The 19,288-nt window shown below is 44.0% G+C and overlaps 1 protein-coding gene across 1 annotated transcript; it reads left to right on the top strand.

Moving 5' to 3' along the window:
* Positions 1-1,929: 1,929 nt before the first annotated feature.
* Positions 1,930-15,226, top strand: LOC115131299 (RNA-binding protein 24-like). The gene is made up of 4 exons (XM_029662890.2): positions 1,930-2,422; positions 3,292-3,415; positions 3,889-3,943; positions 13,914-15,226. Exons 1-4 carry the CDS (start codon positions 2,255-2,257, stop codon positions 14,263-14,265), a joined length of 699 nt encoding a protein of 232 aa, XP_029518750.1. The 5' UTR covers positions 1,930-2,254; the 3' UTR covers positions 14,266-15,226.
* The last annotated feature ends 4,062 nt before the right edge of the window (positions 15,227-19,288 follow it).

Raw genomic sequence — 19,288 nt, 5'->3', positions numbered from 1 at the left:
TCCTCCTAACGCTCCCTTGTTTAATCAAGTTGGAAGTCCATCCTGATAGTCAAGGATGGTGAACTTGAAGTGGAATGCTGAATGGAATTTGTAATGGAATTCCACAATTTTTTATTTAGTTAGTTACATACTCACATAGCATTCATTGCGTTAAAGGATATCTCTATACTACAGTATATAGGCTATGCATTTAATTTAACAGGGCTCATTTGGCACACTCCCAATGTTATAGCCTATAAATGTATGCTATAGGCCTATACACATCAAAGATATGCACATAAGGGATTTAAGGATAACAAATGATGAGGATTTACCAGAGACCCTGTAGCTACGTTTTGTTAGCCAACATGTAAGGGGATTCTGATTAGTCGGCATGTTGCACGCGAACGGAGACAACAAGGGGACGCAACTCGATGGTATCTTCATTGTGTGGCCGCTGAAACCTGAAACGGACCACTGTGCGGCGGCTCTGCTCAGGGCTGTAATTTAAAGGGCGCGTGAGCACGCATGAATAAAATAGTATCTGATCCACCGAGATACAGAAATGTCGCTCTATCAGGTTGCGGCAGGGAATAGTGACCAAGCAGAGGGCTATGGCATTTTTTTGGTACAGAAGTGTCCGGTGGCAATTCACGCTATTGCATTCCGGTGATGGAGGAGATGACAATTATGACAGCTAGCCAGCCACATCAAATTTGCAACTCATAATATTACTGTAGGCTACAAGCAACCAGGCACATACCAGTATTAGGGCCTATGTAGGCTGCGTGTCTCCATGGCTGTCTTAGTCCACAGAGGTGGAACCATATGAAGGATTTAGACAATAGTTCCGTATCAGATTTCTCAGTATAACGTTACAGAACAGTTGTCGTGGAAAACAGGAGGGAGAATCATAATTTTCCACATTCAATCATGAAAGACAAAAGTCAACAGTTTTACAAAGTTTACAAAGTATTATAGTTGTTATTAGGCCTATTTTAGTTATCACAGGCACTACAAGACCCACAAGTTGACATTCATCTGACCTCAAGGCACTGCTGTACTAAAATATACAATTTAACCTATTATTTGTATGATGTATATAATCACAAGCATAAGTAGCCTATTTGAAAAATAATCTGAAGATATGATCTTTCATAGACAGATCCTGCACGGGGCGCGTGCCCAATTGCCCTGGCCGCGTATTTACGCACGTACCGCTCTTCCCTTCAAATCCACCTCATAAATTCCATCATCACCCGGCTGAAGTTACTCCTAAACACGTTTTAAAACAGTCCAGTCATCAGTGGCCTCCTATGAGACATTAGGGGCCCAGAAAACTAAAATAAACATTTATGTCCCTACCCATTGTGCATAATCATTTTAGCAGCATCGCGTGTATCATAGTCCAAAATATAATCTAACACTCTACTGCATTATTCTACAAGGAAATTTGAGGCCCAGAGATTACACCTGTCTGCATTGGTCATGCTGAACTGCTGCTGCCACTAAAACACATGCGTCCCTGGGCTGACCATTGTCTGTCTCCTCTCTATGCGTAATGGGCCTTCTCTGACCCGACCACCTGCTGCCAGGTATCCCTTGGGACAGGAAGAGAACCAAGACCTTCATTTTTTAAGTTATATCTTCATGGAGTATAATGGGGTCTTGTGTGTGACACTGTGGGTTATTAAGTAGCGGAAACCTTGCCGTGAGCACTAGTCTATACAACTGTTGTAAGAAAATATAATTTTAGGGGTATGAAAAACCGAATGACCATAACTTTCCTGGTGGTTTAACATGTGGTAGGTAATATGGTCTATTCTTCATCACCACTAAACAGGCATGGATCTTTAATTGTGCCCGCTTCCCAGCTGTTTGCTTGAGCGTGTAGGGGAGCATGTGGGCGGGCAGCAATGCACGCACAGTACCGCCCTCAGGCTTGGAACTGGGTGGAGTTATGGGAAGCACTTTTAGGAATGGGTCCGAAACATATTTAGTTTGTCACGACAGTTACGAAGAAGAGTTCCAAACACCTGACGATTGCTTGGACAATCCGCTCAATATCTCCTTTAAGTGTCGAAACATAATCTACCTCGAATCTTGATTTTTGTCGAGTTTGTGATATTTCCCTGAAGCCTCTCCAGTGGTAAATGTCTTATTGTTCGTTTTTATAGCGATACTAATAAATAACGTAACTAGCTGATAAGGAAACATTGCACTATATTTTTGATTGTTTCTGTTTATACTATTTTGCACTGAAATATTGGTGAAGATGCACACCACGCAGAAGGACACGACCTACACGAAGGTTTTTGTAGGGGGTCTTCCATACCACACCACGGATTCCAGTCTCAGGAAATATTTTGAAGTGTTTGGAGAAATTGAAGAAGCAGTCGTGATTACCGACCGACAGACGGGCAAGTCCAGGGGGTATGGATTCGTAAGTATCAATATAGTATTTATTCTTCATAACTTTCCTACACAAAGTGCAAGTGTCTGTCTAAGGCCTGCATTATTTCAAATGGCAGTAAATCACATGTGATCGTTAAAGTGGGTGTTGGTTAGGCTACTGTAGGCCTATTTCATAATATTTGAAGTTTTTCACAAGTAGGCTTGTGTTTTCAGCTTGAAGCGTTCTATCATTGAAAACAACCGATAGGCGCACACGCGCACTGTTCCGCGCTAACATGTTCAGAAGATGCGTTTTGGGAAGAGGATGAGCAGACCCTCATGTCAATGTCTATGAGCATTAATAAGAGACAGATGGGTTACTATAAAACAGGTTTACTGTCATGGTACCTCCCTCCTTGCAGCCATTTAGTTTTAAGCACATTTATGTGAAATATTAGCCTGTAGTATTTGATGAGTTGTGAGGTTTTCCTCGGGTTGTTTGATAAATACCATATTACAGCACCAAAAACTCTTACATAGTCATTACTCTCAACGTACTTATAGTCACAGGTAAACTTGTCCAATTATTTTGAATGGATGAGTATCTATGGTCAGAGATGGCGTTATATCTAGCTTCTACTCTGGAAAACAAGGAAATAACTCATCAGGAGCTTAGAGCCTACCCAAGACCAAAGATCTCAACTTACTATAAGTAGTGGTGGTTATCTTTATTTTCAAAATATTGACTGACAGTCGGGTTGTGTGTGATATCCATATTTTCTCTAAATATTTGCCTCCCTTTAGCTAATGAATATTAACATTGGTGAGTCTTTATCGTACATTTTTACCAACCCCTCGCACTTCTCCTTCACCACTTCTTACCTGTGCTCTCTCAACCCTCTCTGTGTGTCCCTGCAGGTGACGATGGCGGACCGCTCGGCTGCAGACAGGGCCTGTAAAGATCCGAACCCCATCATCGATGGTAGGAAAGCCAACGTCAACCTGGCGTACCTGGGGGCCAAGCCACGGGTGATGCAGCCAGGTAAACACACTCTCACAGTCACATAGAGAGATACCTATAGGGGAAGTATACTTAACTCAGTAGGAAGCAACAGTACCGGTTCTGTATGGTAATGTTCTGAAAACATTGAGGCTGTTTGTTCTATAGAACATGCCCCAGGTCTCATCTTGTTTTTATTTCCATATCGTACACATTTTTTCCTCGTAAATCATGCCTGGTGCAGAATACTTTCATGATGATTCCAAGGCTTATTAATCATTATGTCACACAAATATGTCAAATTAATGTGTTCAATACATGATTCAGGATGTCCCGATGTGTCTAGAATGAACTGAATGATTGCATCCCAAATGGCACCCTATTCCCTATATAGTGCACTACTATGAGTCCTGGTCAAAAGTAGTGCACTAAAAAGGCAATAGGGTGCCATTTGGCACTCACGATGACATGAATAAGATCATTAATTAATTTGACCATACCTCATCTCCATCCAGGTTTCACTTTTGGTGTTCCACAAATCCATCCTGCCTTTATCCAAAGGCCTTATGGGTAAGTACTGATGCTTCTTTTTGTGTGTTGAGGGGATGGTTGGGTGTTGATGAGTATACATTAACAAATGACCTCATCAGTGAAAACCTATATGAAACCTCACTCGAGTTACCTCACTGAATCTGATATTTATAATATATTAGCAGTGATGTCCTTCATTTGGCGAAAGTCTGGCATTGTTAGACATGTTCATACAATGACATGTATGTTTATATAATCTGTTTATGGAATTGTTTTGAGCTTAGTCCTGTTTTTCTCCATACTTACATGATTACAGTGCATGATAATTATGTTGAGAAAAAAAAACAGTTTCACCAAGTCCTCTTTCTTTTTATCACTGACTACAAAGTTGACCACCATATCAATGTAAGGTTTGTGTGAGTGAAAGAGAAAGTGTGTTCATAGTATGAGCGTGTGTGCATGCATGTGTGTGCATGCATGTGTGTGCATGCATGTGTGTGCATGCATGTGTGTGCATGCATGTGTGTGCATGCGTGTGTGCGTGTGTGTGTGTGTGTGTGTGTGTTGAGTACAACTAATGGAAAGTTAGAGCCCCAATGACTCAATGTTATCTATCTCTCTCTGGTCCGATAGGCTCAATACAGGTTAAGATAACTTGTGGTTTCAGGATTAGTTCTGTGGGCATGTCACAAATCAGACCAGGGAATTACCTGTAATTTCAAATGCACACAAACAAGCTCAAATGGTGATTATAGATGCATGTATGTTGGTTTTTAATTTTGGTTTTGAGTTTTAACTTATTTTGAATAGCAATTAGCGCTTTGTGTGCTTTTTACTTTATTTTTACTGTTATGAAGTGGTGTTCATAGCTAAACCGTGTGCTGTCTATTTAATGACCAAAAAAGCTGGTTTGATGATATTTGGGATGTTCTTTCCCGATTTTGTGGAAGAGTGTTGACTTTGCCAGGGGGAGCAAAGTCTTTTTAAAATTTCTTTATTTGATTTGATGCTTTCGTGTTGTAGCTTGTGGTTTAGTTTTTCTTTGGTAACATTATGTTCTATGTGTTGGAGTGAGGGATGGTTTTCTGTGTGCTTTTTCATTATTCCCCTGTCACCCCTACTCCAAACCAAACCTACCAAAACCATCAACAGCTCACAGCAAGACATTTCTAGGACCTTGGTGTTATTAATTCTCTTGCATTAACACCTAACCTCTCAAACTCACCCAGAATGGAGTATTTCCCAGGATTTGCATATTCTCTCTCTCTCTCTTTCTCAATCCACCAAGGGCATGTGCCACATGGTCTTTGTCTCTTCTAACTCTCATTCTCTCTTATTTTCTCTCCCTCTCTCATCTATCTATCCGTATATGGTATACTTCAGGGCTGACTCTCAGGAGAGCTGCTGTTTCTCATTCAGAGATGACAAAGAAGAGAACAGTGAGAGGTCCATGACTAGACTGTAAATTGACAGTAGTCACTAACCTTATCCCTTACAGGACACTGGTGACAGATGAGGGAAAGTCATCCAAGGCTAGTAGTTTAGTTGAAGCAGCACACCTACTAATGTGTGTTTCTTAGTGTGTGTTTGTATTTGTCTGACGAAACTATTGTATGTGTGCGCACACATGTTCGCTTGTGTGTCTCCTTTCGTGTGTAGTCCAGTCCAGTGGTAGAGCAGTGCACCAGAGTCTCTACTGTGACACAAACAAATGTCTGGATGCCACAGCCTCTGAACAAGCTTTCATCACATGGGCCTGCAGCGTTAAGGATAACAAGCTTCTCCATTGTGCCTCACAAAGGCAGGAGTGCTGACGCTGCAGTCGCATGAAGCCTGCACTGGTAGCGGGGCGGGGGGCTAGGCAGGGGGTCTGGGGCTCGCTCCGTCATGATGGGATGGGACACTCTTTAAAAACAGCAGGCCCGGACACATGGAGGCTGGAGGCCCCAACACATGGAGTCTGGAGGCCCCAGGGAGATTTAAAGGGCCACAGACACATCCAGACAGTGCCACCTATGTGCCACCTGTGCTTTCCAACACATGTAGAAGGCCCAAGGCAGCAGACAAAGGATTTGTCCCAAATGGTACACTATTCCCTGTATAGATCACTACTAGGGCCCTGATGAAAGGGCAATCTATATAGGGAAAAGGGTGCCATTGGGACGCAGACATCGATGGGCACAGCTGTGGGAGGGTAGCAACTAGCTCCATGGCTATCACACCACTAGGTATAAGTCTCACCAATGATATGATCCCAGCACATGTAGGAGGCTTGATAGATGGGTATAAATCAGAGGAGGTTGGTGGGAGGAGCTATAGGAGGACGGAGATGGCCGCCTCGCTTCGCGTTCCTAGGAAACTATGCAGTTTTTTTTACGTGTTATTTCTTACATTGGTACCCCAGGTCATCTTAGGTTTCATTACATACAGTCGAGAAGAACTACTGAACATAAGAGCAGCGTCAACTCACCATCAGTACGACCAAGAATATGACTTTCGCGAAGCGGACCCTGTGTTCTGCCTTTCACCCAGGACAACGGAATGGATCCCACCCGGCGACCCCAAAAAACGACTTCGAAAAAGGGGAAAACGAAGCGGTCTTCTGGTCAGACTCCGGAGACGGGCACATCGTGCACCACTCCCTAGCATTCTCCTCGCCAATGTCCAGTCTCTTGACAACAAGGTTGATGAAACCCGAGCAAGGGTAGCATTCCAGAGGGACATCAGAGACTGTAACGTTCTTTGCTTCACGGAAACATGGATCACTGGAGAGACGCTATCAGAGACGGTGCAGCCAGCTGGTCTACACATCGCGCCGACAGATACAAACATCTTTCTGGTAAGAAGAGGGGCGGGGGCGTATGCTTTATGGTTAACGGGACGTGGTGTGGCCAAAACAACATACAGGAACTCAAGTCCTTCTGTTCACCTGATTTAGAATTCCTCACAATCAAATGTAGACCGCATTATCTACCAAGGGAATTCTCTTCGATTATAATCACAGCCGTATACATTCCCCCCCAAGCAGACACATCGATGGCTCTGAACAAACTTTATTTGACTCTTTGCAAACTGGAATCCATATATCCGGAGGCTGCATTCATTGTAGCTGGGGATTTTAACAAGGCTAATCTGAAAACAAGACTCCCTAAATTTTATCAGCATATCGATTGCGCAACCAGGGCGGGAAAAACCTTGGATCATTGCTATTCCAACTTCCACGACGCATATAATGCCCTGCCCCGCCTCCTTTCGGAAAAGCTGACCACGACTCCATTTTGTTGATCCCTGCCTACAGACAGAAACTAAAACAAGAAGCTCCCGCGCTGAGGTCTGTTCAACGCTGGTCCGACCAATCTGATTCCACACTCCAAGACTGCTTCCATCACGTGGACTGGGATATGTTCCGTATTGCGTCAGACGACAACATTGACGAATACGCTGATTCGGTGTGCGAGTTCATTAGAACGTGCGTTGAAGATGTCGTTCCCATAGCAACGATTAAAACATTCCCAAACCAGAAACCGTGGATTGATGGCAGCATTCGCGTGAAACTGAAAGCGCGAACCACTGCTTTTAATCAGGGCAAGGTGACTGGAAACATGACCGAATACAAACAGTGTAACTATTCCCTCCGCAAGGCAATCAAACAAGCTAAGCGTCAGTATAGAGACAAAGTAGAATCTCAATTCAACGGCTCAGACATAAGAGGTATGTGGCAGGGTCTACAGTCAATCACGGATTACAAAAAGAAAACCAGCACTGTCACGGACCAGGATGTCTTGCTCCCAGGCAGACTAAATAACTTTTTTGCCCGCTTTGAGGACAATACAGTGCCACTGACACTGCCCGCAACTAAAACATGCGGACTCTCCTTCACTGCAGCCGACGTGAGGAAAACATTTAAACGTGTCAATCCTCGCAAGGCTGCAGGCCCAGAAGGCATCCCCAGCCGCGCCCTCAGAGCATGCGCAGACCAGCTGGCTGGTGTGTTTACGGACATATTCAATCAATCCCTATCCCAGTCTGTTGTTCCCACATGCTTCAAGAGGGCCACCATTGTTCCTGTTCCCAAGAAAGCTAAGGTAACTGAGCTAAACGACTACCGCCCCGTAGCACTCACTTCCGTCATCATGTAAATGTAAATGAAGTGCTTTGAGAGACTAGTCAAGGACCATATCACCTCCACCCTACCTGACACCCTAGACCCACTCCAATTTGCTTACCGCCCAAATAGGTCCACAGACGATGCAATCTCAACCACACTGCACATTGCCCTAACCCATCTGGACAAGAGGAATACCTATGTGAGAATGCTGTTCATCGACTACAGCTCGGCATTTAACACCATAGTGCCCTCCAAGCTCGTCATCAAGCTCGAGACCCTGGGTCTCGACCCCGCCCTGTGCAACTGGGTACTGGACTTCCTGACGGGCCGCCCCCAGGTGGTGAGGGTAGGCAACAACATCTCCACCCCACTGATCCTCAACACTGGGGCCCCACAAGGGTGCGTTCTGAGCCCTCTCCTGTACTCCCTGTTCACCCACGACTGCGTGGCCACGCACGCCTCCAACTCAATCATCAAGTTTGCGGACGACACAACAGTGGTATGCTTGATTACCAACAACGACGAGACGGCCTACAGGGAGGAGGTGAGGGCCCTCGGAGTGTGGTGTCAGGAAAATAACCTCACACTCAACGTCAACAAAACTAAGGAGATGATTGTGGACTTCAGGAAACAGCAGAGGGAACACCCCCCTATCCACATAGATGGAACAGTAGTGGAGAGGGTAGTAAGTTTTAAGTTCCTCGGCGTACACATCACAGACAAACTGAATTGGTCCACCCACACAGACAGCATCGTGAAGAAGGCGCAGCAGCGCCTCTTCAACCTCAGGAGGCTGAAGAAATTCGGCTTGTCACCAAAAGCACTCACAAACTTCTACAGATGCACAATCGAGAGCATCCTGTCGGGCTGTATCACCTCCTGGTACGGCAACTGCTCCGCCCACAACCGTAAGGCTCTCCAGAGGGTAGTGAGGTCTGCACAACGCATCACCGGGGGCAAACTACCTGCCCTCCAGGACACCTACACCACCCGATGTCACAGGAAGGCCATAAAGATCATCAAGGACAGCAACCACCCGAGCCACTGCCTGTTCACCCCGTTATCATCCAGAAGGCGAGGTCAGTACAGGTGCATCAAAGCTGGGACCGAGAGACTGAAAAACAGCTTCTATCTCAAGGCCATCAGACTGTTAAACAGCCACCACTAACATTGAGTGGCTGCTGCCAACACACTGACTCAACTCCAGCCACTTTAATAATGGGAATTGATGGGAAATGATGTAAAATATATCACTAGCCACTTTAAACAATGCTACCTAATATAATGTTTACATACCCTACATTATTAATCTCATATGTATACATATATACTGTACTCTATATCATCTACTGCATCCTTATGTAATACATGTATCACTAGCCACTTTAACTATGCCACTTTGTTTACATACTCATCTCATATGTATATACTGCACTCAATACCATCTACTGTATCTTGCCTATGCCGCTCTGTACCATCACTCATTCATATATCTTTATGTACATATTCTTTATCCCCTTACACTTGTGTCTATAAGGTAGTAGTTTTGGAATTGTTAGCTAGATTACTTGTTGGTTATTACTGCATTGTCGGAACTAGAAGCACAAGCATTTCGCTACACTCACACTAACATCTGCTAACCATGTGTATGTGACAAATAAAATTTGATTTTGATTTGATAGTATGAATGGAACGGTATCAAACATATGGAAATCTAGTTTCACTCTGGTCCATTGATTCAATTCCAGCCATTACAATGAGCCCATCCTCCTATAGGAGGGCAACAGAGCGAAAGGAGAGGTCAGTAGTTGACCAGGGACTTGTTCTTCATCTGTGTCTCAACTCTATCGTTACATGCAGTGCATTCGGAGAGTATTCAGACCCTTTTCCACATTTTGTTACGTTTGGGTACTAGGTAAATGGCAGTACGTACAGGTCTGGGATCAGGCTACTGTTTGAGGCTGTAGCAACCAGATCCATTGTTATTATTATAGCACCATGTCGCCCCTCTACGCTTCTCACATTTATCTGTAGCATGACTGGCTGTTCCTCAGCTCCTGATGCAACAGAATCCCAATGGTTCTAATGTGTTGGAGAGCAACAGGTGTCTACTGCTAAACGCCCCGCCATCCCTCCACTCTTCCCCCTCTGGTCGAAGATGTCACCCATCTGACATGTGATTGAAACAGACCTTTATTTAGCCTTGAACTTTACCGACCGCAACGTTCCAGACAGAAAGATCATATATTTACACAGAGCATTGAGACACAGTAACCCTAGTATTTTTAACCTTGCCTGTATCTCTAGGGAAACGAGGGCACTTAGATGGGAGTCAGAGGGTAGCCAGTGCTTCCCATGAGCAACACCGTTACGGAAGTGAATCCAGGCAGATGTGTGTGTGTTTTGTTTGTTAGGTGACACAGCATTTACCAACATATAAGAGGTTTATGCTGTTGGAGATGGAGAAACAGGTTGTAGTAGTCTAATGTTGAATGAGATTACGAAAGGGAGAGGGAGAAGGACAAGATAGAGGAAGCAAATAAAGGTAGGGTGGGATATGAGCCCAGATGAGTTCTAGGGGTGGGAACATACCACAGTAAGATGACAGGCAAGCAGAAAATAGCTGGGGCCCAGCCTTCAGCCTCTCCTGTCAATCATACATGAGGCCAGGCAACAAAGAGCATGTCTGAGACCAGATCCACATTACAAGAATGTCGTCATGACTACTTATGGAAACCGTACTTGTGTAGGACTTATTGGCACTTTGCTATATATTTATGGAAAAATAACATTGGGATGAAACTCTTGGGCAGTGATTGCTTCAAACAGTCTAATGCAGGCCAACAATCATGGGCCATTTTAACGTCTCTGTCTTCTTCATACTTTGGATGCATCCCAAATGATACCCAATCCCCTGTATAGTGCACTACTGTTGACCAGATCCCTATGGGCTGGTGGAAAGGGAATAATAGCGTGCCATTTAGGATGCAACCTTTATTTCCAACAACATCATGTTTCTTGGGCTCCTGACTGGTGCACCGGTCTAAGGCATTGCATCTCAGTGCTAGAGGCTTCACTGAAGACCCTGGTTCGATTCCAGGGTCTCTCACAACCGGCCGTAATTGGGAGTCCCACAGGCGACGCACAATTGGCCCAGCGTCGTCCGGGTTAGGGTTTGGCCGGGATAGGCCTTCATTGTAAATAAGAATTTGTTCTTAACTGACTTGCCTAGTTAAATAAAATAAAATAATAAAATTCACCATCATTTAAACATACCAGTTCAATGCTGTCATTTCATTCTCTACAATTGCAAATATAGTGCTATTAAAAAGAAGCACCTTTCTTGTGTGTTGTAACACTGCATAACATATTTTATATGTGGTTTGAAAGAGCTTCTTTTTGTGCCGTTTTCCCCCATACTGTAAGAAATAATCGTTTTTCCCCATACTGTAAGAAATAATAGTTTTTCCCCATACTGTAAGAAATAATAGTTTTCCCCCATACTGTAAGAAATAATAGTTTTCCCCCATACTGTAAGAAATAATAGTTTTCCCCCATACTGTAAGAAATAATAGTTTTCCCCCATACTGTAAGAAATAATAGTTTTTCCCCATACTGTAAGAAATAATAGTTTTCCCCCATACTGTAAGAAATAATAGTTTTCCCCCATACTGTAAGAAATAATAGTTTTCCCCCATACTGTAAGAAATAATAGTTTTTCCCCATACTGTAAGAAATAATAGTTTTCCCCCATACTGTAAGAAATAATAGTTTTCCCCCATACTGTAAGAAATAATAGTTTTTCCCCATACTGTAAGAAATAATAGTTTTTCCCCATACTGTAAGAAATAATCGTTTTCCCCCATACTGTAAGAAATAATTGTTTTCCCCCATACTGTAAGAAATAATCGTTTTTTCCTATACTGTAAGAAATAATCGTTTTTTCCCCATACTGTAAGAAATAATCGTTTTTCCGAAAAGAGATGAAAACAGCATTTCAAAATACCTGTTTGATCCAACTTTTGACATCATGCTTCCATCCTGAATGGTACCTTATTACCTGTATAGTGCACTGCTTTTGACCCTGTGGGGATGCATCGCATATCTTATTATAGCTAGTAATGGGGAGGCATAACAATGGTCAGCTTTGACATGTGCTTTTCGGTGGACACTGCATTTTGTCGTTTTGTTGTGAAACCATCCTTTGCGCGTTTGAGTGTTTTTCTTTGAAGTGGTCCGTGTGTGTGTGTGTGTGTGTGTGTGTGTGTGTACACGTTTGTTATGTCCGTGTACATCCAGTGTGTGTGTGTTACGTTTTGTTTTGTTGTGCATTGTCCAGTGTGTGTGTCTCCACCTTGTATTGTGACTGTAACACTGTGCTGAGACAGCAGCGTGCCAGCAGGCCAGGCTGAGGTATCTGCCAAGAATGTGATGTCATAGGAGCGCCCCTGACCCCTGAGTGATAGAGCTGTACTTGATCTTTTATTTTTATTTCTTTTAATGTATTTATTCTTTCCTTTTTGTTTCTTTCAGTGAGTGTTTGTGCTGTGTTGGTTATCCATGTGGACTGTTTTGAATTTTTTGTCTTTGACGTCTTTTTCTTGTAGAAATGCTGTTGTTTTTTTCCTGTTTCCTCGTTGGGGCCAGTGTTTTGAGATGTGATTGGTTAGATAGTGGAGTGCTGACAATAGGGTTGCCACGATAGATCTTGTCTTTGGTTTCTCCAATCCAGATTCCAAACTGTTTGACTGTACAAAAGATTCCGCTCTCCATCTCGTTTCTTATTGGCTTGATTGATGTCAGTATTTATTTGGTCCGATCAATTGTTAGGTTGTTTCTGAAGAGATTTGAATGACCTGTTGACAACATCACACCATGCGCATCATTCCAGATCATTACAAATCCACACCAGACCACAACTCATTGAAACCCAACACTGACAAATGGTGGTAAGTCAATATAAAAGTGATTGTCAATCATTGTCATAACACTGATTAGGTTACTCAGTCTTCTCTTACTGAATCATAAACTTGACTCCAATTAACACCAGTTTAGTATTTTTGAGGAATGTCATTTGTGATTTCCCCATCAAGGTTTCCTCCGCCAAAACAATAGTGTAACTTTCAGAAACGACCATCATCATGCTAGCAGATAGCGCTAGAGAGTCTAGCGAGCCGAGCCTCACGGCTGGGATATGTCACGAAGGGCTGAATGTGCTCATTGTTCCTGATTGCTTATTTAATGAAAACGTCCCTCTGAGTGCAGCTAGCCTAGCGCCCGGCCCGGGGCTCTTTGTCTAAGCACAGAGGGGGGAAACAGCCAGCAGTGTCCTTTTTGAAAACTGTCCAGCTGTCAAAGTGGCAGTGACATTTTCACAATGCCCCCCTCATCTCATGGCCTCTCCCCCTCTCTTCCTCTCAGCGCTGCCTGTGAGCCTCCCTCCCCTCCTCTGTTCCCTATCCCCTCCCAACTAGGACTGGCACCAGGGCCAAATCCACATGTGACCAAGCACACACAAACCAAGTTCTCTCTTCTCGCCATCTCTGGATTGTCTCTCCATGACGGCATCAATGGGTCACTGAAAACCCAAAATGTCTTCCTATCCCTTATCAGAGGACAAAACCCCTCTGAGCTTTGAACACCTCTCACCAACCCATTTTTTTTATCCCACAGAGAGATCTCTATTTTGGCAACCCTATATCTAATAGCTACTTGCAGGCATCTCCGTGGTGTTATTGACTGGTGTATTGATGTGTTGGGGGGCGCTTGGCCGCAGTGTGGTTGGGTTGGTTGCGTTTGGTTCTGCTGTTAAACTTGGGGTTTGCTGCTGTCTGTCAGTGGCTTTGTAAGGCCAGGTCTGTGATTTCTACCTCTAACTCCCTGTCTGTCTCTGTCCTGTAGGATCCCTGCTCACTATGTGTACCCTCAGGCCTTCATGCAGCCAAGCACCATGGTCATTCCCCATGCCATGCAGCCCAGTGCAGCCTCTGCCTCCACCGGTTCCTCACCATACATCGACTACACTGGAGCCGCCTACGCACAGTATTCCGCCGCCGTTGCGGCTAGCGCTGCTGCCGCCTACGAGCAGTATCCCTACGCTGCCTCCCCTGTAGCGGCCGGATACATAACTGCGGCCGGTTACGGCTACGTTCAGCAGCCCCTGCCTACGGCCGCACCGGGATCAGCCGTCGCTGCAGCCGCAGCTTTCGGTCAGTACCAGCCTCAGCAACTGCAAGCTGATCGCATGCAATAGCAGCCAATGCAGCCATTGGACACGAGGAGGATGGGAGGCCCACGGCTGATTGGCTGTGCAGAGGAAAGGAGGAGGAGGAGGAGGAGGAAGAGAGAGGGGCCGTGTTGTTAAGGTGGTGAGGTGTGAGCTCCATACAGTAGCTTTCCAACATGCTGTACTTAAACCCCCCCCACACAAACAAATGAGTAAACGTTACCAATTCACAGAACAAAGGAAGGTGGATATATCCTTATGATTATTATTGTTGTTATTAATATAATTATTACTATTATAATTGTAGTAGAGTATTTATTTATAGAAGATAAATGCAACGACTAAGCTTGGTGTAAAACATGACCGTATGTTCCATTGCTGTCATTAACATAGAAGAGAGAGAGCGTTCTCTTTACGGGACACTTAGACGTGTCCCAAAGTGTTTTTTTTTGTGTTCTGAAGCCCTTATAACATATATTTATTATCACATTTCGAGGACTTGTCGTTCTGTCTTTTCAAGTGCATTGAAGTAAATGTTGTGATAATCAGGGAAATGGACCAGTTTCCAGTGTGTTAGTAAAGACAACCTCTGTGTGTCAGGGAGGAGCTGAAATAACTGTGGAGAAAAGGTGAAAGTCTTGTCACGCGTTAAGAACATATCTTCCTGATGCTGATTGTCCCTTTTTTGAATCTGTATCTTGATCTCTTGACCTATGCAAAGCAAACAGTTCACCAGGAGACAAAAAAGCTGCAGGAATAACCAAAAATGCCATCTACTCATCAACTCTTCAAAGGGCATCACAAACAATATGACGGCAACTCCGAAAGAAAGGTTTTCAGACAATGAGAAGCACCAAATCAGTTACTCTCAAACACATACATTACGCACACACACACAGTTGTGTACATAGTGGTAAAGGACAAAGGGCTCAGTCGTGTTCCCCTCTGGCTCTGTGCAATGGGATCTAGTCAGAGTGAAAGAGGGGGAGGGGGGGGGAGCAGCTGCGGGTGGGGAGGGGGGTGGGACAGTTTGCCCAGCGCCACACAGATGGATCACTCTGGAAAGAACGCATCACTTGTGCTTATTTGTTGAGCTGTCACATTTTAATCCCTGGGCCCATTTGGGAACTGGCCCCTCTGGCCTGCCTGCCTGTCTTTCTGCCTGGCCCTGTCAGCATTTCCACCTCTGTCCTCTGTCCTAGAGCTGGCTGGCTGGGCTGGTGTCAGGTACATACACTGCCCTCCTATCCTAACCCTAACCAACCCCCCTAGGCCTTGTCCTGTACCCACTCCTCACAGCCTCACCAACCCCCTGGCCCTTGCCCTGTACCCATTCCTCTAAGCCTCACCAACTCCTCCTCTTCCCAGACTACACACCCCAACTCCAGGGCTCCTTTCTGTGGGTCTGGAAAGTGGTGGCAGTGGGAATGTAGAAAGGGGGTGGTGGGACTGCAGGCACTTGACATGAATCTGGGGGTTCTTTGTGTGCCTCACATTTGTGTTGCTATTTAAGAGAGTAAGAAAAGAGATCTATTTAAGATATTTATTTTCAGAGTTGACTATGTTCTATGCGCTTAGTGGCGGTACTGAATTACTATTGTTATGTATTCATCTCAAGGCATATAAGTTATTGAGTAGATTTAGTTGTATTATTATTAACATACTCTACCAAAAATGTTGATTTATTTAAGATACAATTCTGTATGTGCACTGTACAATTATACTTTTTGCCTTTTTGAAATCTTAGAACATGACATTAAATATTGGCTAGATTAATGCCTTTTGTATGAAACTTTATTTAAATGCAGGCATACTTGCGTGCAGACTGTTATTCTGCCTCTGTTTAGAACCGTTGGAAAAGACAAAAAAAATCCTGGCAAATTAGCAAAATGCTTGCTTTATACATTAGAATGTACAGTCATTGTCATGGTTTGGATAGCTGTGCTTCTATTGCTTTTAATATACATCAGATGGGCTATTTTACACTTGGGAATTTTTATACTTGAACTATTTCTTACAAGGGAAAATATGAAAAATAAATGACAAAAAAATACTTTTTAAGGAAGCTTTTCATTGTCACTGGATTAAGGCATGTACAGTGTTAAAACCTTATTTCAGAATTTCAACACTATTTACTCTAAATTGAAATAAAAGGTTCTATATATAAACAATGTTTTATTTACTTATTTAAGATGGATATACGATGTTGAGATGATCAATTGTGTTGTTTTCAGGATGGGTGACTTTGGGCCTTGTTGTGGAGCCCTGAGACCATTAATCTCCAGAGCAAATTAGGTCTGAAAGGTGAAGGTGTTAAAGTTGTTGATGTTCAGCAGGTTCTATGGATACACATGTCCCAGATTTTTACCCTACAACACGAGAATGGCTGAGTCACCTCTTCACTAGGCAAAAGCTTCTCTCTCAAACACACATGGATCTGTAGCTCTCTCAAACACACATGGATCTCAAATGGCACCCTATTCCCTTTGTAGTGCACTACTTTTGACCAGGACTCCTGGTCAAAAGTAGTGCACTATATTGAGAATTGGGTGAGTGCCATTTGGGATGCGAGTACTTATTTCTAGCTCCAGAACTCTTGTTCTTGTGTTGTATTATTTAAGGACTGTTCCATCTAAGTGTATTAAACACCTATAAACATACTCACTGTCTATTTGCATACGTCCTCAATTCCCAAACCCCTGGTGTTTAAAAACAATGTTATTAGTTTAGTTGGGTTAAGTAGCTGCTTACTTTCCTCTGTGTGTGTGTGTGCTTTGTAGCCTAACAGTGAAACGCTTGCTTACGGGTCATTTTCCAACGTTAAAGATGAAATAAACTGTGAAAATAACATGACTAGCCATGAAAGACTGACCAGGTAAAAGCTATGATCCCTTATTGATGTCACTTGTTAAATCCATTTCAATCAATTTAGATGAAGGGGAGGAGACAGGTTAAAGAATGATTTTTATGTGTGCCATTCAGAGGGTGAATGGGCAAGACAAAATATTTAAGTGCCTTTGAACGGCGTATGGTTGTAGGTGCCAGGCGCACCTGTTTCAGTGTATCAAGAACTGCATGCTAAACATTTTCCTGTGTTTATCAAGAATGGACATGCACAAACTTGACAGAACTGTGGGAAGCATTGGAGTCAACATGGGGCAGCATCCCTGTGGAACGCTTTCAACACCTTGTAGTGTCCATGCCCTGATGAATTGAGGCTATTCTGAGGGCAAAAAGGGGGATTGGGGGGTGCAACACAATATTAGGATGGTATTCCTAATACTTTGTAAACTAATTGTATAGGGAGTAGAAAATAACATGGCTATATACAGGGAGTACTAGTACCAAGTCGATGTGCAGGGCTATGAGGTAATTAAGGTAGCTATGTACTGTACATACAGGTAGGGGTAGTGACTAGCAGCAGAGTATGTGGTGAGTATGTGTGTGGTGTCAGTATCCATGTGTGTGCATATTATAAAAATGGTCAATGCAGGTAGTCCAGGTAGATATTTGATGAGCTATGTAGCTATCTTGTTTAGGAGTCTTATGGCTTGGGAGTAGAAGCTGTTGAGGGTCATGTTGGTTCCAGACTTGGTGCATTGGTACCACTTGCCGTGTGGTAGCAGAGAGAACAGTCTGTGGCTTGGGTGGATGGAGTCTGACAATTTTTGGGGGCGGGGAGCTCGGCCCCAGTGATGTACTGGGCAGTACACACTACCCTCTGTAGCGCCTTGAGGTCAGATGACTCCTCAGCCTGAACTGTCCCCACTTGAACAAGCAAATAGCTAGTTTTTTTCATGGTGCGGACTGGTAAGACACTTCAGGAGGGAGGTCACGTGTACTAGCAAGACAGTGGTCCCGAGTTCGCGTAAGCTATGGGTGTCACGGCCGCTGTTGGAAGGAGACCAAGGTGCAGCGTGGTGAGTGTACATTTTCTTTTATTATTGTAAAAGTCACCAACAAAACAACACCGCAACAACCGTTAAGCTTACAAGGCTATAGTGCCACTAACAAAGATAACTACCCACACTGAAAGGAAGGAAAAAGGGCTACCGAAGTATGATTCCCAATCAGAGACAACGATAGACAGCTGTCCCTGATTGAGAACCATACCCGGCCAAAACATAGAAATAAAGAAACATAGAAAACAAAACATAGAATGCCCACCCCACATCACACCCTGACCTAACCAAATAGAGAAATAAAACGGCCCTCCAAGGTCAGGGCGTGACAATGGGCTGAATCGGGAGGAAGTGGTACAAGCTAAGCAAACAGCATGATGTGCTTTACACGTGCTTGCATGTAAATTACCACAGAGCAGCCAGAAGCCTTATGGGATTACATACAAAATGTCTGCTGGCTGTATGCTGGTGACCATGCTCCTGCTCTTCATTTTGTAACACTGTCACCCAAGGCCCCTCCACCATTTTAGCTGAACATTCAATGACGTGGGACAAGCATTCACCTCACACTCAAACAAACACGTCTGGCAGCAGAGAGTTTGGGAATGGAGTCCTCTGGGGAAGCCTATCAATGATTCAGAGGCTTTTCTAATCAATAAAAGATCCCTACTCTCTCCTCCCTAATCTGGCACGGAAGCAGCATGGTACCCTTTTCTGGTCAAAGTAGTGCACTGCATGGGGAACAGGGTGCCATTTGGGACACAGTTGGTCTATTTCAGCCTACAGTGTAACTCAGGCAGCTGCCAATGACACAGCAGAGATAGAGGCCTTTCACGTGACATCACTACGGCTTCCATGGCATCTGACGTCCGCCATGACGGAATTCAGAGGCAGGTTAGTAGGTGCCGTTATCATAATCAGGGGCACAGTGAATGGCCCTGTTAAAACTTGCTCCCAGTTTTATTTGCGTTGACGTGAGCTAGCTATAACCAGTGATTATATCAGCACATAATGATCCCCACCCACTGGGTCTAGACGTCAGTTCAACGTCTAGTTTTGATTTACATTTGTTTGAGTTGTCAACTATTGTGAATTCAAGGTGAAATCCCCCCTTAATTTAGGTTAAAAGTTAGGGAAAAAACAAATAA

This window comes from Oncorhynchus nerka, linkage group LG7 (genome assembly GCF_034236695.1).
Source record: "Oncorhynchus nerka isolate Pitt River linkage group LG7, Oner_Uvic_2.0, whole genome shotgun sequence".
Classification (NCBI taxonomy): domain Eukaryota; kingdom Metazoa; phylum Chordata; class Actinopteri; order Salmoniformes; family Salmonidae; genus Oncorhynchus; species Oncorhynchus nerka.
The sequence above is the reverse complement of the archived record's forward strand: the minus strand, read 5'-3'. Positions and strand labels throughout refer to the sequence as shown.

Bases quoted from the DNA above. Each gene is read 5' to 3' on its own strand.
- LOC115131299 (XM_029662890.2), top strand. From the start codon at position 2,255: ATGCACACCACGCAGAAGGACACGACCTACACGAAGGTTTTTGTAGGG. The intron at 3,416-3,888 runs GTAAACACACTC...ATCTCCATCCAG, and splicing joins GCCACGGGTGATGCAGCCAG to GTTTCACTTTTGGTGTTCCA. The intron at 3,944-13,913 runs GTAAGTACTGAT...TCTGTCCTGTAG, and splicing joins TTTATCCAAAGGCCTTATGG to GATCCCTGCTCACTATGTGT.